Here is a 24,795-nt window from a genome sequence, read left to right on the forward strand (position 1 = left end):
GGAAAAGACTCTTGAGAGTCCCTTGGACAGCAAGGAGATCCAACCAGTCCGTCCTAAAGGAAATCAGTTCTGAATATTCATTGGAAGGACTGATGTTGAAGCTGAGTCTCCAGTACTTTGGCCACCTGATGCGAAGAACTGACTCATTTGAAAAGACCCTGATGCTGGGAAAGATTGAAGGCAGGAAGAGAAGGGGACGACAGAGGATGAGATGGTTGGATAGTGTCGCTGACTCGATGGATATGAGTTTGAGCAAGCTCTGGGAGTTGGTGATGGACAGGGAAGCCTAGCGTGCTGCAGTCCATGGGGTTGCAAAGACTCGGACACTACTGAGCGGCTGAACTGACTGACTGTCCTCCCTAGGAAATCACCTGCTGCTGTGACTTTGGAATAGCCTTACTAGAATCCATGAAGATTTTCAGAAAAACAATCCCCCTCTATAGATTGTTTAGAAAAATTCAAAGTGGTAAACCAAATTACAAAATTAAGGAGAAAGAGGAGCAGAAGGAAAGGAAGATGATCTTAACAACTGATTCAAAGCCTATCCAAACTCCCTCAAATATTACTTCCTGTATAAAGGTCTTCCCAGGCTGCTCTATCTAAAACAGTGCCTCCCATGCTGTGTCTTTGTTTACCAACTGTCTCCACCACTGATTATAAGTACAGTGAGGTCAGAGACTTTCTCTATTTTGTTCATTACTGTATATATAGGACCTAGACCAGAGCCCGAAATTCAATATATTTGTTGTAAAAATGAATGAATGAGTGAATTTCCTTTGTATCCTTAAAGGGAACCTGCCTATCATTGGAATCTCTTCATTGTAGCATGCAAACAATCACAAAGTTATTGAATTGCAATTGCCAAATCATTTTTATATTGGTCACGCTTCCCTCCCCCTGCTCACCTGTGTGAGGCGGAAGGAGGAACTATAACAGAATAACCAATCAGAACTGGAGCAGCTGGCCTGGTGAATTCATTAGGGAGACACAGATTTGAAATGAAATCTACTTACCTTCCTTGAATTGTTTTCCTGCAGGGTCAGACCAAGTCACAGACATGCATTCCACCTCTATTTGAAGGACACCGCTTGATCTGATGATAGCTCCCCTCTACCTTCACCTCGTCAAGGTGTCCAGTTTACATCATTGTGGTGTTTAATGCTAGATACTGGGAAGCCCCCCAGCAACATTCCTGGAGCCTCAGTTTGGAGGATGGTCCCAATCTGACTAGAACATTTTCAAGAGCTCTTGTGAGGGTCATAAAATGCTGAAGTTCGTTGGGAAGACACAAGGACTCAGATAAACCTGCCAAGGACCAGCCACCGCCATTCCAGGCAAGCAGAGGCAACTTGGGTGGCTTGCCTGTCTGCCCTGGAGATGCCCTGTGGCAGTCCTGCGTGGGGGCTACAGTGACAGGACACTGGCCAGGGCATCACGGTGGGGCGGCGTCAGCATGCTCCATCTCCTCCTGTAGACCTTTGCAAGCGATTCTCCTCTCGGCATGCTCTGTGACATCACCCTCTCCCTGTTGCCTCTCCAAAATGGGTCCTAACATCACTGATGATTCTGTAAACTGGGCCGTGTTAGTCCCAAAGAACTCCAGGGGTCAGGGCTCCTCCCGGTGTGTACTAAGGAATGGTGTCCTGGTGGTCATACTTCTGCACACCCTCCTCCTTTTCACCCTTCCCGTGTCCCTCATGCCAGGACAGAGGTCATTTTGGCCTCTATAGTTGCGAGGAGGTACTGATGGGACCTGCTTCTCATGTCGCTGTGGTGTGTGGCTGGGTCAGTGGGCCTGGCATGGGGGTTAAGGGTCATCCTGCAAACCTCTCTCACCCACGGAACACATTTTTTGCAGCTCTCAGAGAGAGACAGGTGCCTGCTCTCGGAGAGGAATGAGCCCAGGAGTGAGGGGTGATGCAGGCCTGAGCCGGTACCTGACTCCAGGCAGAAGCAGTACTCCAGGGGGCCCAGGGCAGCGGAGGCGTTGCAGAAGATGGCGAAGCTCGTCAGGATGGTCCCCTCCTCTGGGGCAACGGTGCAGGTGGGCACCTCCAGGGGAGGCAGGGAGCTGACCACATAGGTGTCCTCCCCGTAGGCACACCCGGTCACTGCTGAGGAGTGAAGACAAAAGGTGTGCTTAGGGGCTGTGGGTGTCACACAAACTCCACCATGGCTCGTGATCTCCTGGGAACTTGTTTAACATGCAGATTCCCAGGCCTTGCTCCAGAGCCTCTCTCTGGAGATTTGGGGGTAAGGCTCAGAAATCTGCATATCTTAACTACTCTACCCCTACCCCTCACACCTCAGGCAGGGCATTCTAGGGTCTCACTCAGCAAAATTGGACAGAGACAGAATCCTAGTCCTGCCATTTACTCTGCATGTGACCCTGGCTTTGACCTTTTTGAGACTCAGTTCCTCATCTATAAAATGGAGCTAATAACAATAGATTCCTCACAGGGCTTTAGTGAGGAGGGAGAATATTGGAAAACAAGACTTTCTCAAGAGACCGAGCTTGAAGGGCCACAATCAGGACCTAGAAAAAGGAAGATCCTACCCCTAACCATGGGCTCCCACAGCACCATGAAGAACCCCAGCTAACCTGCACCAACACCCCGCACCACCTGTTATAATCACCTAGTTTTCAAAAACAGTGCATGCCTGGAAAAGTTGTGCATACAGAATTTTAATCAATTAAAATGAATTCCCTGGCCCAGACTTAATTCAGAAGGTTTGGGGTGAACCCAGGAATGTGTAATTTTAAAATAGTACCAGGTTATCCTGGGCAAGTGGCTTATGAGCCACTTTGAAAAATACTGAATCAAAGAAATTCAACTGAAAAGGAATAATCACCCCATTATTTATCTTTCTGAGAATCTGCATTCTTCTGTCCAGTGCTGGTTTAAAGTGAGACGTGCTGAATCACCTGGCAGGATGCATAGACTGCACACCCCGGGACGGTCTGCTTTTACCACCCGTGTTGTGTCGCTCAACATTTACCATGCAGTTGGGAGGCAGACATTTCTGTTGCCCCGCTTGCATGTGAGGAAACAGGCGTAAATCTGTGGCCTAAGGCCTCCCAGTTAGAAGGTGGCAGAGGTGGGATTCACGCCAGAGCCTGTGTATGGTCCCACCCCGCGCTGCTGGCCCTGTTTCAGCACCCCTGGCTTCCTCTCCTTTCACTCTCTGCAGGAGGTGGGGTCTGTGACAAGAGACTGGAGGAGCCTTCCCACCTGTGACTCTGATCCAGGCGGCCGGGCCGTGGATCCTCAGGAAGGAGCTGTTGAGCAGCAGGGTGGAGGTGTTGCTCTGAAGGAGGATTGAAGAACGTGGCCAGAATCCTCGGAGGCTGCAGGCCTCAGGGAGGGGCTCAGCCTGAAAGAGAGCACAGCCCAGGACCCTAAGGCTGCAGCCAGGCCACAGGAGCCCCCTGGACAGTGGCTTCTGAACTGGGGAGGCCTTTCGGATTTGTCTCCGATGGATGGACAGCAGCACCGGCTGTTTCCCCGAGGTCAGCCCAAATGCCCATCCCCAGCGTGTTGGGGTGTCTGTCCTTGGTCAGGTTCCCTGGAAGCAGAGCCTGAGACGAGGGTTTGTGTGCAGGGCATTTTCAAGGGAGGGATCCCAGGGAAAACCAGGAGGGCAGCTGAGGTGGGGAGAAAATGAAATGAGGCAAAGAAGTGGTTTCAGGAGGCATCCTGCTTCATTCAGCCTGGTGTCATGGGGGGCTCTGGAGCATAAGCTGCACCACGGAAATTGTGGCACTCAAAGGCTGGGGGGCTGGCTGTTAGACCCCCATGGTTACGGGCCAGCAGCCTCCCCATAGCACTGGGGGAGGCCTGGATCTGCCTGGTAAGAGGGACGGCTGGGTCTCCCATGGCGTCTGCTGCGATGTTTCCTGTTGGTTTTGCTCCCCTGCATCCTCTCTCTCTGCAAGCCCATACCCCCAGCCCCCGACTCCTACTCCGCTGGCTGAGTGGACTGACCCACTCCCAGCTCAGTCCTGGGCCCGTGACACATTGTCTGGTCAGTCAAAGTGGGAAGACATTTCTGTTTTTGCGAGGCTGCCGGTATCCTCACCTTCTCCAGTGGGGTGTCATCCAAATACCAGCTGAACATGGCTGCTGCTGACTTGTCCCCCATGGTGACCTTCAGCGTAACATCCCTGCTGACGTCCACTGGCCCGCAGTTCTCCTCACAGCTGAAAGGGAGGAGAGAACGGAGCCAGGGAGCTCCTCAGTCTGAGGGGCCACCTTGCCTGGTCCAGTTCTTCTCAAGTTATTTGAGAAGGTAGGAAATGGCCTTTTCTCAAGTGGAAGTGGAATAAAAGCAGCCCCTGCCCCAACCCAAACCGGGGCTTACCCTTGGTCATGGAGATGGAGCAGTTTGTGCCTGCATGAATCCCCACTCCATTCACTGCACAGGATAGCAGTGTGAAAAATGCAGGAGGCTGACAGGCTCCAATCTTGTCCCTGCCACTTATGAAAGGCTACCTCGCGCAAGTCACTTAACCTGTCTGAGCCTCAGTTTCCTTACTTGCAAAGTGAGGGGATGAGAGCTATCAATCTCCATGATTCTTTATAGTTCTAATAATGATCAATTATTGTTGTTCAGTTGCTAAGTCATGTCTGACTCTTTGTCACCCCATGGACTGCAGCATACCAGGCTCCCCTGTCCTTCAGTATCTCCTGGAGTTTGCTCAGATTCATGTCCATTGAGTCGGTAATGCCATCCAACCATCTCATCCTCTGCCCCCTCGTCTCCTTTTGCCTTCAATTTTTCCCAGTATCAGGGTCTTTTCCAGTGAGTCGGCTCTTCACATCAGGTGACCAATGTATTAGAGCTTCGGCTCCAATGAATGCTATGATTTTGCAGCACACCTGCCATGTCCCACTTTTATTAGCTTATCGAGTGCTGACCATAACCCTATCAGCGCTCCCATATCACAGATGAGCAAGCCGAGCTCAGAGGGTTTATGTGATTCGTCCTGACTGGGGGATGGAACATGGGCCCATACATCCTGACCTGAGTCTTAGGCCTGCTCTGTGTTATATTCCCTCTCTTAAGTCAATGAGAGGTCAGTTTGACTCCTGCTGTGTCCAGCCCATGCCCAGTCCTTTCCATGTGAGCTTCATAGTAGCTGAAGAATCTCCCTACTTCTGACCTCTCGTCTACCCTAGAACTAGTGGGCTGGACATTCTCCGTTTGCCCCTGCAGCCTGCTCACCATCAACTCTGTGGCTCTGTGTACCCAGGACTGAGGTCCATAGACTGCATCACCAGGTTCCCACATCCTCTGTCTTCTATTTGGGCCCAGCCGATTGGGAGCACTGGGACAGTTATTCACCACTCTCCCTGCTCCTCACCAAATGGCCTGCAGTTGGCAGAGGCCATGTTCCTCTGGCTGAGGCCCCAGTTCCCAGGGTCACCTCTCCCATAGCTGCAACTCCCCAGGGGTTTCACAGGAATGCCATCCCCGCCTCTTACCCCTGAAGTCCTAAGAGGGACAATGGCTTCTTCCTCTTGCAGCCTGCATGGTCATCCCTGGTTGGTCCTCTTATCCCTGCCCACATCTGTAAATCAACCCTTACCCAGCTCCCATCAGTCCCCAGTTCGAGTGAGCCATCTTCTTCCTTCAGGGACCCAGCTGGCAGTCATGCTACCTTGAACTCTGCTCTTGATTCCTGCATGAGCTTAAGCAATATCCCTGAGTCCTCTCTCACCCGCTCCAGCTGCTTCTCTACCCAGCTACCAGTGTTTGGAAGCAAAACATGATCATGTTCCCAGCCTGCTTAAACATCTTGGTGGCTTTCCAGAACTCTTAGGATAAAGGTCAAAGTCATGCGTTTAACACAACCCTCAAGGCCCTGCCGAACTAGCCCCTGCCTGCCCTTCCTCTGTGTTCCAGCCACACCAGCCTCTTTCACTTCCAGATTGTTCTATGCTCCCTCCCTTTGCTGTTCTATTCTCTCTCAAGACCCCCTTTCCTGGCCAAGTTCATTCCTCTTCTGTCTTCACATCTCTGCTGAGGCAGCCTTGGGGTCAGGGAAGCTGTCATGGAAGTGCACTGTCTCCTTCCATTCATTTGTGTGATTCATCACTGACCACTGAGTGACCCCCGAGAGAACGGAGACAGGGCCTGGTTTTCCCCACCACTGTACACCCTGCCCCTTAGTCAGTGTAGCCAGAGTTGACTGTCAGAACACCCTGCTGGACGACAGCCCCACAGGAGTTTGCTCTCACGCCCCCACCTGACTCGTGGCCTGAGTTCCAGGGGGGCGGACACATAGAGGCACTGCTCCCCCAGGTTCTCCAGCTGCAGGCCTCTCCAGACTGTCAGGCGCAGGGTAACAGCAGAGTCCGAGGGCGGCAGGCAGGACGGCGGAACCACCAGCTCCCTCTGGTCTGTGCGGAGCAGCTGCCTCTCAACACAGTCGCTCCACTGGGCCCAGCAGCGCCCTGAGAGAGAGAAGTGGGTCAACACAGTAATCCACCCAGGAACCTTGAACTTGACACATTCGGGTACCTTCTGGTTTGGGGTTTCTAGAAGAAATGGGTCCTTGTTAGGAAAATTGGCTCCAAATAGAGATTTTGATTTTTTTTTTTTCCAGTTCACTTTCAGGTTGCAGGAATGGTGCTACAGAAGGATGGGAAAGCTTCTGGGAAAATGACCCTTGCTTCACCCAAACTCTAAGCAAACCTGCAGGGTTTGCTGGCTTGTTCTGCATCAGTGACTTGCATTGGTGAGCAGGACAGCCTATAGCTGTAGAGGCGCTGAGAGGATAAACAGCCCCGCCTGGAGAACATTCGAGGCATCTTCTTGTTCTTGATATACGGGATTGTCCACAGCTTCTGTCTCTGGGGGTACACTGGGGACCTGGGAGGACGAATCTCCATCTGGGAGACTGCAGATCATCTGCTTTATATCAGCTCAGTCAGTCTTTGCCTTTCAACTCTGTTGATCAATGTTTATCCACTACCCCAACTACCCTCAGTGTGTAGTCATTCACAGGACATGCCTGGGGGTCAGGTCATCAGCTCAGTCACCTAAAGTCTGTATTTGTTGTATCCTGTATTAATTCAGATAATAAGAACTAACATGCTGAAGGGTGTTGTGAGACTTGCCAGTTCATATCAAGAGATTTCAAATATTACATGACTTTTGACCCAGTTATTCCATTTCTGGGAACTTGTTGATGAAAGTAATCACAGATGCAAATAAAAATTGAACCTTGTAAGGATGTTCATTATAGCGTTGTTTTTAAGGGCAAATAATTCAAAATAAACTCAGTGTCCAAAAAGAGGGCACTGGTGAGTAAATGCCCATATAGCAACTTGACAGTCTATTATGCAGTTATGAAAATCAAGGTGCAGAAGAATATATTGACTTAAAAATATATGGGATATATTGTTCAATGAAAAAAATGGTTAACAAAAGCTATATGTACAGTATGAATGGCACTCATTTTATTTCTAAAGGAGTGTGTCCATAGGTAGGATTTATCTAAGAATCTGCCACTAATGCAGGAGGTGCAGGTTTGACCCCCAGGTTGGAAAGATGCCCCTGGAGCAGGAAATGGCAGTCCACTCCAGTATTCTTACCTGGGAAATTCCATGGACAGAGGAGCCTGGTGAACTACCGTCCACGGGGTCACAAAGAGTCAGACACAACTGAGCACATACACCTAGCTAGCTATCCCTATAAAAAGGAGAACAACCACTTCTTAAAAATAGGTGCTAGTGGTTGACAAAAAAGTTGTGTCAGAAAAGGCCTCATCATTTCCTCTTTCTAAACTGTGGCATACCAAAAGCGTGGAGGTTAAAAGAGGGATGGAGTCCAAGAGGAGAGGAGTGTTTTACCACTGACATTATTTGTGGCAATAATAAAAAAGCAGACTGACTTTTAGGATCTAATTATTGTTCCTAAATTCTCTATAGATAGTGCCTCTTCTGGTTGCCTGCCTTTAAGGCCACTGCTCTCCACACCTCCCATTTCCATGGACTTCACCATCTCTGGCACATACAAGGCACACAAAATGCTAAGCATGAATAATCCTGGTGTGAAGGTTAAGAACAGCAAAAGCTGACTGCTGTCCATCGCTTCATGATGAGATAAGATGGTTGAGAACTCTAAGACTACCTACCACATGCCCACTGGAAGCGTAAGTCCTTATCCCCATCTGGCCAGCCCAGGGTCACTGTGGTGAAAGGATCCAAGTACCGACCAGGTTCCACGTACAGCTCCATGTTCCCTTTGTCTCTCTGCAGAAGAAGCAGCTGGCCAGTGAGACACCCTCCACAGTTCCTCCCCAGAGCAGTCTGTGCAAGAGATGGCCACAGTGTAAGGTGTGGAGTGGGATGGATCACCAGGTAAGTCACTAGCCTGGTGTGGACTGATGGCTAAGGGTTCATCATACATTCAGCTGTGTTAGCGGCAGCGGCTATGGGCCAGGCCCCGTGCTTGATGCCTAGAGATACAGGAACAGAGAGAGACCCAGCCCCTGCCCTTTTGTCTCCTCTGACTGATGGACGAGAAGACCAAGGATTAAAACGCAGAGTGCTAACTGCTGCAGTAGAGGGCGCTCAGGGGACCATGAGAATGTAGATGAGGGAGGCAGTAGGCTGAGAGCATCTGCTCCCCTGGAGGTTCTGATAGTGTCTGACTCCTGGGGTTGCTGCACATCAAATGAGAATAACAGTGATGCGTGTGCTCTTGTGCCTGGAGCAGAGAGGCTGCAGAGCTGTTAGCTCTACGCAGCAGACAGCTGGTGTTGGGGTAAGCTTCCCAGAGGACAGGACCCTGGAGCACTCTGGAAGGAGGAGGGAGGGTGAGCTGGGCAGTGACAGAGGGAACATGGATTCCAGGAAAGGGGTTGTCAGGAGTGCAGTGTGCTCCAGGATCAATTCTGGTTGGACCTGATGAAAGCTCGGGCCCAGAGGGCTTGGCCTGGGAATAACAGGAGGCTGCAACAGAGCTCAACCCCCAGGGGTCTCCATGGCCCAAGAATAAAACCCAAACACCCTTGCACCCATGTTATTTGGCTTCTGCCCATCTCAGTAATCTCCATCCTCCTCCTCCCCTGACAGCCTCAGAGCCTTCTCATCTATGCACCCAGACAGCTCTTGTTCTGCCTAACAGGGTGGCTGACTATCCTACCTTCAGGTCCCCACTTAAATGTCACTTCTTAAGAGGTCTTGTCTGGTCACATTTAATAGTACACTTATACTGTCTGTTAGTTGCTGTCATCGCACCCTATTGATTCTAGTTAGACACATCACAATTATTAATTCTTTGCTAATTTGTTAGTTAATCTCACCCAGTAAGGTTCATGAAGGCAGGGACTGTGAATAAACACATGTTTATTCACCAGTGTATCCCCAACCCCTAATATCTGAACATTGAGCATTGTAGAGGCACAGTAAATCTTGTTGTTGAAGAAATGAATGCAAGAAAAAAGTCAACAGCAAGGTATCAAATACTTAGTCTTGCTATAAACACTAAAGTACCTAGGTCTTTTTTCTAAAATAAGCGTTAAAAGCCATGAATTTCCCTCTGAGCATTGCCTGAGCTGCATCCCAAATATTTGGATAGGCTGTATTATCACTTAGAAATATTTTAAAATATCCGTCTGATTTTTTTCTTTGATCCATTGATCTTTTTTTAAAGAAGTGTGCTGTTTAATTTCCAAAATGTCCGATAGTTATCTACATATCCTAGATAACTTATTATTGATTTATTACATAGTGCTGTTGTGGTTAGAATATGCTTCATTTGATTTCAGTTCTTCTAGGCTTCTTTTTAAACAGAAGAAGCCTTATTGATTGCTAGTGGTCTGGCTGTTAGCACCAAAAGGCCCAAACCCCAGACTAAAACAGAGTACTTAGACACCTTTTTTCTTGTAAAGTTAAGTGTATTTTAAAAATACTCACATTCTTTCTCTGGACCTTTGTTCCGGGTGGTTCTTGGAGACTGGAAGGAGCTGTGAACACAGTGGGGATGGATGTCAAACATTGGTGGTGTTTATGAGGTCACCAAAGGGCAGAGTCAGAGCATCTGCCTGTCTCTGGAAATAGTTTAGGGACACATAGCAAACATTCAGATCATAGGAAACAGGTCAGAAGCAAAACCGTCATGTTTGCCACTGGCCCAGAGATACTACTTTTGCAGGTAAGAAAGAGGTAGACAGCTGCCAGTGCACTTAAGATTTAGGTCAGACATGCAACTGTTTTCTATTAGTGTTTACCTAGCACTTGAAGGGTGAGGGTGGGAGCCCTGATTTGTAGTGCTTGTGGATTTCTGTGGTGCAAATGATCCCATAAAGGCAGATCTCAAGATGCCAAGTTGACCTCATAGAACGCAGAGTGGGGAGAGATGGGTACAACCCGCTCTGGCAGCCTGGTAGGAGTTGGACTCAGCGCACCATGGTGTGTTTCTTGATCCATTCATTGGCCTCTAACTGGCTGTGTGAACCTGGGCAGGTTAGTTACTGAGTATCAGATGCTTCATCCATAAAGCGTGGGCTTCCCAGGTGGCACCAGTGGTAAAGAATCCACCTGCCAATGCAGGAGATACAGAGACGCAGGTTTGATCCCTGGGTTGAGAGGACTCCCTCGAGTAGGAAATGGCAACCTGCTTCAGTGTTCTTGCCTGGAAAGCCATGGACAGGAGAGCCTGTGGACTATAGCCCATAGGGGCTGCAAAGAGCCGGCCACAAATGAGCGGCCGAGCACACACATCTGTGAAGAAGGCTGAAGGCAGCCCTTATTTTCAGAGCTCCAGGAGCACTGAGTGCCGTGCTGTATATATTACTGCTTGGTCATCTGTTCGTCCATAGACAATATTAGTGTGGCAAGTTTTTAAAAATGGAGCAGGCATTCTCAGGTGACGTGCTCTGAAGGTAACTGAAACGTGAGTGTGATCACTGCCTAAGTAAAGTACAGTGATTAAGCTGAGCGCTTAGGGTTGGTCATTCCATGTGATTCACTAGGCCCTGGTGGCTTGGATATTTTAATATCAAGGTATTACTGATCTTTAAAAAAATTCCCTCTCAGTAAATTCTTATTCTCACAATGATAAGTTTGAAGGTCTGTAAAATTATACAAAGCAAAGCTAAAATGCTAGACCCAGAGAACTTGCTTAACCTTAAGAAGGAAGATGGTCCCTGAATAAAAAAATTCGGAGAGGTAGTTGCTACCCTGGTCCTGCCGTGAATTAACTGAGTGACTTCTTCAAAGTCAGTTAACCTCTCTGGGCCTGAAATGGCGTGTGTGAAAACTCCTAGGGGTCTGTGGACAGCTGAATGGACATCTCATGTTTTTCCTCCCATCCAGGTGTCCTTGCCACCGTCTTTTGATAGCAGCACTTACAGGTGATGTGTTTTCCCTGGGGGAGATCCCTCCGCACTCTCACCCGCAGTCCTGTGGGTGGACCTGATCCTACATTAGGTTCTGGGGCAGACATGTGACCCCGGTCTGCCCTGAGTGCCATTCCCCCCGGCCTCTGCAGAAGGTCTAGGAGGGACCATGAACCAAGCTGGGACAAGTGAGAGACAGCGTCAGGACTTATGGTGGAATGTCAACAAAGAGATGCTTTTTCTCCTCGGGGTTAAGGACTGAAGCCTGGGGCCATCTTGCTACTACTTAGGAAGAGGGAATCAGACTGCAGCCAACATAGAATCAAGAGATGGAAAGAGGCAGATTTCTGAAGACATTGAGTGACTGGATCCTGCTGTGCCTAAACCCTGGACTTTTCTGAGAGTTGGTAAAATTTCCTCTTGACTTGAGCCAGTTTGAATTTTCTGCCTCTTGCTACTCAAAAGTTTTGGCAAACATGTTCAAGGCAAACTTTCAGACAGTGACATCTACTGTTGGCTGCCAACCAACAGCCTTCCTCTTGGCTGACAGAATCCATCTTCTCCCAGAGGGCCTAAAAATTCTGGCTTCCCAGCATCCCTTGCATTTGGGCATATGACCCTACCTTGGCCAATGGTATTTAAAGGGAAGGTTGCTAAGGACTAGTGGAAAAGCTCCCCCCCCCCATTAAAAAGAGAGGGGGGCTTCCCTGGTGGCTCAGTAGTAATGAATCTGCCTACCGATGCAAGACACATAGGTTCGATCCCTGGTCCAGGAAAATCCCACATGCCACAAATCAACTAAGCCTGAGCACCACAGCAATTATTGAGCCCATGCTCTGGAGCCTGGGAGCTGCCACTACTGAAGCCCGTGTATCCTAGAGCCCATGCTCCACAACAAGTGATGCCACCCACCGCAATGAGAAGCCCATGCATCACAACTAGAGAGTAGAGAGTTGCTCATTGAAACTAGAGAAAAGCCTACACAACAACAAAGACCCAGCACAACCATAAATAAGTAAATAAAATTATTTTTAAAAAAGAGATGAATACAGATAAATGGGTTTCTGCTGCTGCTGGATAATCCTGGGTTGACATGTGATGTCTGGAACTGCAGCAGCCACCTTGATTACATGAGGCACAAGCCTAAGGATCAAATAAATGCTCTGAGGATGGCAGAGCAGAATGACAGATGGAGCCTGGGTCCTTGCTGGTGATATTGAGCCATTGAACCATCCCTGGAACTACTTACCTCCTAACCAATTACATGAGATAATGTGACTTGAACTTAAAGCCACTTAGGTGGGGCTTTCTATTACTTGAAGTCAAAAAGATTGTAAGTAATACAAGTTCAGATGTTTTAGAATTCTGTATCAATGGTTGGATGTTATACTGGTTACATTATTGCCTGTTTAGAGTAACCAGAGAATTCTTAATATCCGTAGAACAAAGTAAGTATTCAAAGCTCTGTTTTTGAGGGGCTCCTTTCTAGATCTGGAGCCAGTGTGGATGCCCCTAGTCACAAATTTTATACCCCTTTTCAGAAAATTCTTACCTGTGACAGTGATGCTTCCAATTTCCAAACTCAGGTTTGAGAAGGTGTCCCTCACCAGTACAGTGACCAGAAAGGTGCCTGCAATACAAAAAGTGGAGAATTATGGGCATTGTAATCAGAGGTTCAACTTACTGTGAGACAGTTCTCCCAGCCTGTGCTTCTCCAGTCCTCTGAGCGCAGCATCTGACTCTTTCATCATTGAAGCATTTAATGAGTCCCTGTTGTGTGCCAGGCACAGAGCAAGGCTCTGAGGACACAGGAATGAATGAAATGTGGTCCTTGTCCTCAGGACCTTATTTTCTAGTAGGCATGTGGGGCTTTCCAGGGTAGGAATTGGCATGGGAAGCAGTGTGGGCACAGGTTAGGGGGGTTGCTTCCATCTTGGGGGAGAAAGAAATGTTTATGGGGTGTGGCACCGGCCAGAGCTGAAGTTCAAAGGATGAGTAGTCCTCATTTGCCAGATGAGAGAGGAGATTCCAGCAGAAGGGGGCCTTGACATGGCTTTAAAGGGTCAAGAGAGTGGAGAGCGGGGAGAAAGATTTGTCAGAGGATTTGGACAGAGCTGCTGCTACATGTGTATCTCCATCTTGCCCCTCATGGGGAAGGGGGGCTGGGTGCTGCCTTCTTCTCTTCTCAAGCCTGGAGAGAAGGTCTCCAGAGAGGGCCCTTGGACAGCTGGGTATGTATTCTTTGGGGCTGAGGACTCACATGTGCTGTGCTCGGCCACTCAGTCATGTCTGACTCTGTGACCCCGTGGACTGTAGCCCACCAGGCTCCTCTGCCCATGGAATTTTCCAGACAGGAATACTGGAGTGGGTTGCCAATTCCTCCCCCAGGGGATCTTCCTAACCCAGGGATTGAACCTGTGTTTCTTAATGTCTCCTGCATTAGCAGGCAGATTATTTACCACTAGCACCAACTGAGACTCCCATGGGCAATTTCTTACTCGTGGCCTTGAAGGAATGATCTATGACAGGTGGAGGGAGGGGGAAGGGAAGACAGGAAAGGTGGCATTTCTGTATTTGGGAAATGACTACAGTCGGCCGGTAGCAGCCAAGGACTGGGTGAGAATTTGCTATGGACCAGGTGTTTGCCCTCGGAAGAGGGGGCACTGGAGATGGTAGAGAGAATGAGGAGATCAGAGAGAGGTACCCTCTTGGTGACGGGAGAAGCACCAGCTGAGGCGATGTGGCCCCGAAGGAGAGGCATTACCCCCACCCCAGGAGCCTGTGGAAGCTCCCAAGAGAGGTAGCTGCAAACACCTGCAGGGCCCCAAGAGCAGGGCTGGCGCCATCACGTGACGGCCTTCTGTTCCTACCCGGTGTCCTTTCCCTTCCCTCGTCCCCTTCCTCCTGGAGGCATCCAGTCTGTTCTCGTGGGAGGAGAAGACTGCTTATCATCTGAGAGTGAGTCCGAAAGTCAGAGGGTGTACTGAGATTTTAATCTCTCACCCCCTACTGAGTAACTTTAAAGGGGACAAAAAATTAATTTGCATTTGAACTATAGCCTCTGTATTGTATTTTCCATTGTCATTCCATTTTATTTCCAGATTCTTGCTGTTCCAATCTGTATCCTTCAGTACCTGGCAAAATTGCAGTTTTTCTCTTCTTGACTCTATCATTCCTTCTGCCATCTCTCTCTCTCTCTCTCTTTTTTTTAAACCAACTCCGTTGCTGAGGGCATGGTGGCCCACACCTGTACCTCATTACCTGACCTTCTCACACATGTCTGAGGTCCAGGCAGGGGACCTGGTTGGGCTGGAGACTCTGCAGCCTTCATCACATTCCTGCCTGCTGACCTCACCACACTGGCCTCAAAGAGCTCTGTTCTTTCCAGATTAATTGCACGTCAGCTGTGGCTTCCTGCCCTGGCTGGTGCCAGCCAGTCTGCTGCCCTGTCATCTATTCCCGCCAGCATCCCGACACTTCCTTTCTTGTCCCTCTGTTTCCCACCCTGTAGTTTTTACCAGTCTCTCTCCCCACAGGGCATGGACTGCAGTTTCCCGAAACACATTCTCCTCTAGAAATGATGGGAGAGATCCAAGTGCGCCTGCTCACGTCCAGTGATTCTCCATGGGGGTGATTCTGCTCTCTAGGGCGCAGTTAGCAGTGACTGAAGACATTTGTAGTGGGTGCAGGCCAGGGATTCTGCTAAACATCCTATGATGCACAGGACTGTCCCAACAACAAAGAATTATCTGGTTCCAAATGTCAGGAGGGGGCTTCCCTGGCTCCTGGGAAAGGTTGAGCGCAGGAGAAGGGGGCGGCAGAGAATAAATTGGTTGGACGGCATCACTGACTCAATGGACGTGAGTTTGAGTAAACTCCAGACAGTGGAGGACAGGGAAGCCTGGAGTGCTGCAATCAATGGGGTCTCAAAGAGTCGGACATGATCGAGCGACTGAACAACAAAATGTCAGAAGTGCCGGAGTTGAGAATCCCTATAACTATAAGCTCCATGACTGAAGATGGCCTCTGTCTCTTCCTTATTTTGTGACCTCAACTGGATGCTGTGAACCACATTTGTGTCTTGGACATATGAAGAAACTGGCTAAGAGGACCCTAGACACCAAGTTGGGAAGGGAAGATGAGGGAGGTTTGGAAGGGGAGCCACACACCCCAAATACCTTCAAGAGGAACCGCCACATGGTAAGTCCCAAATGACCCTCTGAGGTTCTCTTTCTCATAGGAGAAGGTTGTATTGAGTCCTGCCACCTCAAAGGTCAAACCCTCTGGGATGCCGTGAGCCACCGAGACGTTGACTAGTAGGTCCTGTCCAAGCTCCAAGTGGTCAGAAGCCAAGGAGGCCTGAAGCCCCGACAGAGCCTCCACGAAGTGGACAGTGATGTTTCTGGAAGGGGTGGAGGTGGTGGTGTCGCTGGTGGCTCGGATCTCCAGGTAGTGCATCCCTGGGCCCATTTGGCGCTGGACTCCTCTGTCCAGGGTCAGGTTGTACGGCAGCGGGCCCCTCTGCGTGGTGAACTCAGCCAGGGTTGTGTTACCTGACAGCACGGTGTAAGTCACCCCTGTTCCTAGGTGGAGTAAGAAACATTTAAGGATGTCAGTAACAACATGCAGTAGGTTATACTGAGATAGTTCAGGCTCCAGTTCAGACTGTGAAGTCAGAGTCCACGTATCCACATAGACGTGGATATAAAGATGTATGTACGGGTATATCCTCCCCCAGCTAATTAACACTGATCTCTGAGTATTGGGTTCACAAGTGATTTTTCTTTCGGGGTCCTCACTGCTCACCTGCATAGTCTTAATTATTTCCATCTCCCTGACTGGCCACCTGAAACCCTGCCCAATGAGAGAACTCAGCCCATTCACATTAAGATAGGGCTCCCTTACAGCTTGGGGGTGGTTGTGCTACCTGGATGCTAAATATTGTGGTTGACTCTTAAAATATGATTTAAGCCCCCAAATTAATATTCTTTCCAATAGAAACCAAGCTAGTGTGTTTCTTTTTTGAGTGATGGTGATGTTGATGGGGGTGATGATGGTGGTGATAGCCCTCTGAGAACACGAACCTTGACTTTCATGTTTATTGCTGCCTTCCCCATATCTGGCAAAGAGTAGTCACTCAATTATATTTGTAGAATGAAAAAAAGATTGTCTCAAGCTTTCCCAGGTGCACCTAGGTTGCATCTTCAGCCAACCAGCACACCAGAACAGAAAGGAGCCCCAAGCACTGTGTTTAAAGTCCGGTTATAGCTCCATGAAGTTGCTGCTCTGAGTGAGGCTCCAGGGGGTGTGAGGTTGGGCTGAGACCTGTCCTCCTCCCCACAGCTCTGTGCCGCTCAGTGGCCTCTGTCCAGATCTCAGACTGGACCTGTGCCTTGAGGAAAGATGCTGCTTCGGATGAGGTCAGGTCTTGGTTAGAAGGGTTCTCTATGGACAGAAGGGGTGATACGCAAAGTATTTAGCAACTGCCATTGCATGGGCACTAACAAAGTAGAATGATGTCCTGATAAATCAGAATGGACACTGTGACCAATCGAAATGGATGCTGTGACCAATTAGAAGGACATTGTGACCAATGAGAAATATTGCTGTGACCAGCTGGAATGAATGCCATGACCAATCAGAATGGATACCATGACCAATCAGAATGGACATGATGACCACGCAGAATGGCCTCTGTGACCAGTGAGAAGGGAAACGGAACAACCAGATGTATGCCAGCCGTAACAGCTGCTGCGGCTGTGCCAGTGTGTGCCGCTGAATGTTAGCTTGAACTGGGGCAGTGTGATTGTGCCAGGCTGGTCAGTGCTGGCTGAGCTGAGATGCGCTCAGGCCCAGCTGGTAGCCCTCACACTCCTCTTTACATTCCCCCAACGGGGTGGCTTGGAGGTCCATTTCTTGCAACGGGACATGGGCATGCCAAGGATCTTTAGGAGGCTAGTTGCCCTCACTAGTCTTGTGACTTAGGCCAAATTTCTAAACATTTCTTCCCTTTCTCCCTTTGTAAAATATACTGGGTAGACTAGTATATATATAGCACTTAGACCAGGTTCTGGTATACACTAGGTGCTAGATAAATGAATGGCTGAAAAAACTGACTCCATAAATCATTGCTCTTAGTATTTATTGAAGCCTGGGAGGTGGATGGATAGATTTGGGGCAAATCAAGGTTGCCTTGATCTTGACCATTTCTGCAGACTCACCTCCATCAAGCTCCACCTGAACCCACAGAGGGTCCCCGAAGACTGCCCGGCAGAAGGGGCTGGCTCCTGATGTAGTCAGGCCAGAGCACCCAGTCACACGGAGCCTGTCTGTGTTGTCTTGAATCATCAATTGCTTCTGAGCCATCACATGCCACTCGCTGGTCGAACACTCAGCAAACACGGTGAAATCCCCAGGGGCTGTGAATTGGTGGGTCACTCTGCTGGACAGACTGCCATCAACAGTCAGAAACGTTGCCAGTGTTGGGCTCACACAAATACATGATTCACACGTGTACACACATGTACTCACCCACGGCACATCTTCCCTGCTCTGCAAGGATAAAAGGAATGAAGAAAAATATGCTACACAACTAAGCCAGGGCTCAGTGTTCACAAAGGTTACATTAAGACTCCCAAAGCAAATGAGAAGTGGAAGAAATAGCTCTGACTAACCAGGGAGCCAAATATTTGGCTGTGAGTCTGTTCTCTGCCATTTACTGCCTCTGTGGTTCATAGAAACCCCCTCTTTGGGCCTTCTTGTTTAGTCTGTAAAATACTGTGCCCAGTCTACCTCTCTGAGCTTTCTTTTCCCATCTGTAAAATGGGATCAGAGTCCAAACATATCAGAATTGTGGCTGTTTTGCTTCTCATTTTCCCGAGGGGACTAATTTAAATCTCTAAAATGGCCCAAAAAGATCCTCATCACCTCCCTTCCTGTCCCTCTCCTCAGCCCCTGCCACACTCCCCTTCTCTGACTATCCTAGTAGCTCAGACCTCTTTCCAGTTCATAGGACTTGTCACCTCTTCCCCACCCAAAGGCCAGTAAGCATGCTGTTCTTTGCAGGGAAAACTCCTGCCCTTCTCTCTGCTCATACTTTTGGTCTTCCTTCAGTTCTCATTTTAAACATTGCCTCCTCTGGGAAGTTCTCCTAGATTCCCTTTATAGACACTGTAGCTTCACTGCTTCTCCTGGGTGACCCTTGCTTACTCACTGTCCTTCTTCTCTGCAGGGCTGTCAGTGCAGATAGTATCTGTTTAGGTCTCCCTTTATACCTGGCACCAGCACAGCACCTAGCACATAACAAATGCTTGAGAAATAGTTTACAAAAGGACACAGTTGTGAAAAAGCTTGGAGAACAGTGACCTGATTCTTGGTGCCAACCAAGATGGAGTTAGCCCATGATAGCCTGTTTCTTCATTAATGTACAACTAAGATGCTGGGAGAACACAAAAACGATGAGAGGACCTTGAAAAGGAAACACCAGCAGGCAGATTGAGGACAAAAGTAAAAGCTCTAAGAATCATCCATAAAGATGGGAGTTTCCTGTTTTCCTTCTTTCCTTTTTTTTTAAGTCCCTTTTATCTTTTGACTTTGTCCCAGTGGTAGTCTGAGTCATGGTACTGCACAGTGAGTAAAGAAAACAAAAACCTGAAGAGAAATCCCTTCTGTTAGCCAGAGGGCCAGAGAAAGGGGCCTAGTGAGTCAGAGTACAGAGGAAATACCCATTTTTTGTTTCGTGTTGTTTCTCTTTTCTTCTCTCCTGTCCCCATCCCAAGCTCTCCTCTCTCTTGGAGCTGCATGGACTGTGTGGGATGATGCAGAAATACCTAAGAGAAAACTGATCTTTCTATCCAGAGGAACCATGGAAAGGGGACTGTGGAAGCTGGAGATTGTAGGGAAAGTCCTGAAAAGGAGAGAAGAGAATTCCCTAATTCTGCGTGTGACCTAGCATGAATCATGAGTTCACCCGTAATGTGTGCACGTGCAGAACAGACCCAAAGATAGTAAACAGACCCAAACATAGTAAAAGCCTTTAGTAAAGGACTGAACTACAAGGTAAACCAGCACCCCAAGTGGCACATGAGTGGAACAGAACCTGACAGCTTTGGAAACTGAACTGGTGTGCGAATCTCTGCTCATAGAAGGCAGGTCAGAATGTGTGGTCTGCATCTAATTGAGTTGGTTGTCTGCTAAAATAAAACAAACAAACAAAATATTAACATTTTCCAGAGCATTTTAAAAAGAACACAGAGGAAAAAAAAAAAAAAGAACACAGAGTCTTGGAACCTACTACCCAAAATGTTCAGAATACAATTCAAAATTGCCTGATACACAAAGAACAAGGAAAATGTGACCAAATTTCAGGGAAAATCATCGATATATGTCAGCTCTGAGATGACTCAGATATTGAAATTACCAAAGACTTTAACCCAGGGATTATAACCATGCTCCACAAAGTAAAAGGAAATCCTCTTGAAATGAATGAAAAGATAGACATTCTCAGCAGGGAAGTATAAACCATTAAAAGCCAAATGGAAATTTTAGAAATGAAAAGCACAATGTATGAAACAAAAGACTCCTTGGATGGATTTAATAGCAGGATAGAGACAGAAGAGGAAAAAGTCACCTAATAACCTAAAGATAGAGCAGGAGGAATTGTCCAACCTAGAGAACACAGAGGGAAAAGAGATTAAATTTGTTGAAATGAGTAGAATGTCTGCAATTTGTGAAACAATATCTAAAAGGTAAACATTTGTGTTATTTTAGCACCAGAGAGAAAGAGCTTGGTGTAGAAAAATATATTTGAAGAAATAATGGCTGAAATTTTTCCAGATTTGGCAAAACACATAAATTCAAAGATTCGAGAAGTTCTATGAAACCAAATGTAAACAAAAAACAAACAAGCAAAAAAACTCAAAGCACGCCCACACAATTGCTGAATAGCTTGAAAATCAAAAGAATAAAAAGAAAATCTCAAAATCGTGCTGAAGAAAAATGATACACTGCATATATAGAGGGGCTTCCCAGGTGGCACTATTGGAAAAGAAACTGCCTGCCAATGCAGGAGATGTAAAAAACACGGTTTGGATCCCTGGGTTAGGAAGATACCCTGGAGAAGGGCATAGCAACCCACTCCAGCATTCTTGCCTGAAGAATCCCATGGACAGAGGAGCCTGGAGGACTGCAGTCCACAGGGTCACAAAGAGTTGGACACAGCTGAAGTGACTTGCCTCCCACATACAGAGGAAACAGTGATTTGAATGACTGTAGATTTCTTTGGAAACTGTGGAGGTCAGAGACAGTGAATGACATCTTCAAAAGGCAAAAAAAACTGTCAACACATAATTCTATAGCCGGCAAAAGTATCTTCCAGGAATTAAAGCAAAATAAACACATTATCAGGAATAAAGAAATTCTCTAAGAGACTTTGTTGCTGTAAAATCTACTTTAAAGGAAATGCTGAAGGAAGTTTTTCCAGCTGAAGGGAAATGATATCAGAGGGAAACTTGGAACTTCAGGAGTGAAGGGAGAGCACAAGAAAAGGTAAATGTCTTGGTAAATGTAGACTATTTTTTTCCTCTTAAGTTCTTTGATATATGCATAACTGTTGAAAGGGCTTTTCAATGTATATAAGTGCCCTACAATTGACAATTATAACATAAAAGATGGAAGGCAAAGGAAACCATATGCTAATAAGGCCTTAACATTTTACCTGAAGTGGTAAAATATTAACTCTAAGTGAATATTTACCACTGAGAGTTAATAAAGTGAAAGTTTATATATATATATATTATAATCCCCAAAGAAACTACTTAAAACGTTATCCAAATAAGTGTTACCAAAAAGCCAATAAATAAGCAAAAATAGAATACTGAAAATATTCAAATTATTCAAAAGAGGGCAAGAAAGGAGAGAAACAAGGGGGAAGTAAACAGAGGGTACAAATAGAACACAAATAACAAAATAACAGACCTAAATCTAACTATATCAATAATTACATCAATTGTAAATGGTCTAAACATAGCAATTATTATGCCAGACAGGATTGAATAAAAACCAAGACTCAACCACATGCTGTCTACTAGATGCCCACTTTAAATATAACAATATGGCTAGGTTAAGAGTAAAAAGATAAAGATGTAACAGTAAACACTAATCAAAAGAATTCTGGAGTGTCCATTAATATCAAACAGTGTAGATTTCAGAATAAAAAAGCTCTTACTCTTTATAGAAATGTGAGGGATAGCTTTGAATCTAGCCCATTTTTTAGCAATCCATCTGGAAGAAGCAATTTATTTCATTCTCTAAACTCTGATGCCAACTGAAATTGCTCAGGACTAAAAAGCAGGGAAATGGATTTTTTTCCCCTGATTTCTCTCTCAGTGATCTCACCCAAGGGAGAAGAGCACAAAGTGGTGTAGTAACTGCTGCCACCAAAGAGAAGCTGTGCTCGGAGTACAAAACAACGGAGACAAGAACTTAAGTTTAATAATCCTCTGACCCAGCAATTCCACTCCTGGGTGTAAGCCCAACAGAAATGTGTACATATATGCTTGAAAAGTCACTTAGTGGAGTGTTCACAGCTGCACAAGTTGTATTAATAATAGTCCACATGTGAAACCATCCCTATGCATATCAGTGCTAGAACGAATAGAGGACTATCATACAACAGAGTGTTATATGGCAATGAGGAAAAAGAAACCATAGTTATACACAACAACATGGGTCAATCTCAGGAACATGCTTATTGAGCAGAAGTAGGACACAAAAGAAAATATACTTCATGGTAATATTTATATAATCTTCAAACAGATCACAGTATTCAATGATGTTAGAAATCAGTATCCTTGGTGGCGCCCTGGAGGATTTCTGGGGGGGCGGGCCATGTTTTGTTTCTTGATCTGGATGCTGGTTATATGCCTGAGTTTATTGTGTAAAAAATTAATTGAGCTGTATCTTCTGTATCTTCTTGTGTGCTTTTCTGTACACACCTTGTACCTCCATAAAATGTTTAAAAATTAGTTCAAGACTCCCTCACTTACTGACTTGTATACGTTGCTTTGATATTTGACATGACTGGAATACAGTTTAATGGAAAGGGAAGGTCGCCCTCCAGACGCAGAGGTGTCCAGAGGTGACTTGAAATAGACCCAAGAATAACAGCAATGCCCGGATCTGCCAGTAGGTGGCACTGAGTTATCCAGCACTAGGACAAACTTCACTTTATGCTAATTGTCCCTTAAGGCATGTAATATAATTTCAGAAATGTAGAAAGTTGCCGGTGACAAGCAAAGAAACAAAACAGCTTGCCATGCAAATGAACACCAGACATGGGGGTGCAAGGCAAGCATTCAAAGGAGAAATCCTTTGACTAAACTATGATGTTTCTGTTTGAGGATCCTATACTGTTTAGTTGGTAAGTTGGGTCTGATTCTTTTGCAGCCCCATGGACTGTAGCCTGCCAGGCTCCCCTGTCCATGGGGTTTCCCTGGCAGGAATACTGGAGTGGGTTGCCATTTCCTTTTCCAGAGGATCTTCCCAATCCAGGGATAGAACCATTGTTTCCTGCGCTGGCAGGGGGATTCTTCACTGCTGAGCCCCTGGGAGAGCCCTCCTATCCCATTAACTCAGCTGATTTATCTGGTATGGAAATGAATGGTCCGATTTAAAAAGCGCACCTCATACTCTAATGAGGAGTTAAGCAAAAATAGGAGTCTGTACAAACACATTTTAAAAGAGTATAGTGACATTCATGCAAAGTATGTGACTTCTGTACACTTAAAATTCATGCTATTTTCACACTGTGAATTGAGCGCTGAGGCTGCTAGTGCAGATAAGAGAGCATCAGAAATATATCTCCTAATGTTAAAAAAAAAATCATAGAAGAAGGTGAGTGGGTAGTTTCAAGGTCTAACAAATCTTTAAAGTAGACAAAATTGGATTATTTGGGTGGGGTGATGGTGAAGGGTGTCATTATCTATTTCTTTCGAAAGAGAAAAAAAAATACCAGTAACTTTTACTTACAGGACTGCCCAGAGGGATTGCAAATGTAAAGCATTGCTTATGCTGTTTCTCTTAGATTATGAAAAAAATTAATCAGAGAATTCCAGAGAGTAATATGATAAATACCCTTGAATTCACCATCCTGAGTGGACAAATATTTGCACTTTTGTCCCACTTGCTCCAGTTTTTAACTATATTTGTATGTCACTGAAATATCCTTGTGTAACTAAAGACCTTAGCAGGGTTATAGTCAGTCAATTTTAACTTATGCCAAATACAATTTGTATGAAATTTGGGAGGTGAAAGATTGTGTAACATAGCATTTCTTGTTTTATTAATGAAATACTAGCAAATGGGAAGAAACCCACAGAATAATGCCTTGGATATTTCTATCATTTAAATGTTTTTCCCCCACAAAGCATCTTCATGTATAATTTATTTTATTCTGTGAAACTGTTAACACATTATTGACCAGAAACATATTAACAACACAGGTATTAATTTCGACAAAAATTCCCTGGTCAATAAATGTGTTAAGATTGCCATCAATATAAATGTGATAGGGAAGGAAATGGAAACCCAGGTATTATCTCTGCATCTTAAATTGTATCTGGGATAAGAAGCCCAGCCTCTAGACACAGTTTATTTGGCAGCATGGCACAATGCCTGAGACCCCAGAGGATTTCTGAGCTTGAGAACCCAGCACACTCACTGGACCAGATCTGGGCTGTGGGCAGGGCTTGCCCTTCGTTTGTCCCCGCCCACCCAGGCCTTTCAGGAAGGCCAGGTACCCGCGTGGTTGGATTCAGAAACCTAGCCTCACGAGGTAGACCCAGAGATGTTTCAGGGTTAGGTGAGGGGCTTGTGGGCCTCCATGATTTCCCTGAGGATCCTTGTTGAACTGGGGCCCCTGAAATGAACCAGAACCCAAGGAGGACCTGGAACTGATGGGGCAGCCCTCTGGCTGGGGCACCCAGCAGGGCAGAATGGAGCTCACTCAGGCCCAGGTGGGACTCTGAGACGTTATGAATTGTGTGCAGCTGCCATCAGGTTGGGGAGGCACTCTTTCCTGCAGGAGGCAGCACCCGATGCCCTCGGGCCCTGATGCGGCAAGCATCAAGTGTTCTCCACTGGGGCCTAAGAGCCAGGGCTTTGATTCCCAGGCGGTCCTGACTTACCTAGCTGTGCTGCCACTCACTAGCTGCATGGCTTGAGCAAGGCTACCGAACTCTCTAAGCCTCAACAGCTTTGTCTGTAAAACAAGATAATCACTATCTAGCTCAGCACTGTCCAACAGAAACTGTGAGCCACATGTGTCATTATAAAGTTTCTAAGGGTCACATTGAAAAACGTGAGAAGGAACAGGTGAAATTAATTTTAATAATTTATTTCCTTTAACCTGATGCTTTTGAACTGTGATGTTGGAGAAGACTCTT

General features: G+C 46.7%; 1 protein-coding gene across 1 annotated transcript in view; it reads right to left on the bottom strand.

The window, feature by feature from the left end:
• The window catches only part of PKD1L2 (polycystin 1 like 2), a 106,439-nt gene that overhangs the window by 59,667 nt on the left and 21,977 nt on the right, over positions 1–24,795 (bottom strand). The window contains exons 6-14 of the mRNA XM_043897996.1: positions 17,575–17,804; positions 15,532–15,936; positions 12,906–12,983; positions 9,930–9,979; positions 8,144–8,261; positions 6,251–6,458; positions 4,081–4,201; positions 3,234–3,375; positions 1,938–2,114 (exon numbers count right to left, since the gene is read on the bottom strand). Of these exons, the coding sequence (XP_043753931.1) occupies positions 1,938–2,114; positions 3,234–3,375; positions 4,081–4,201; positions 6,251–6,458; positions 8,144–8,261; positions 9,930–9,979; positions 12,906–12,983; positions 15,532–15,936; positions 17,575–17,804 (1,529 nt within the window). The remainder of the gene's footprint in view (positions 1–1,937; positions 2,115–3,233; positions 3,376–4,080; positions 4,202–6,250; positions 6,459–8,143; positions 8,262–9,929; positions 9,980–12,905; positions 12,984–15,531; positions 15,937–17,574; positions 17,805–24,795) is intronic.

The sequence above is a fragment of the Cervus elaphus genome, chromosome 4 (assembly GCF_910594005.1).
Source record: "Cervus elaphus chromosome 4, mCerEla1.1, whole genome shotgun sequence".
Taxonomy (NCBI): domain Eukaryota; kingdom Metazoa; phylum Chordata; class Mammalia; order Artiodactyla; family Cervidae; genus Cervus; species Cervus elaphus.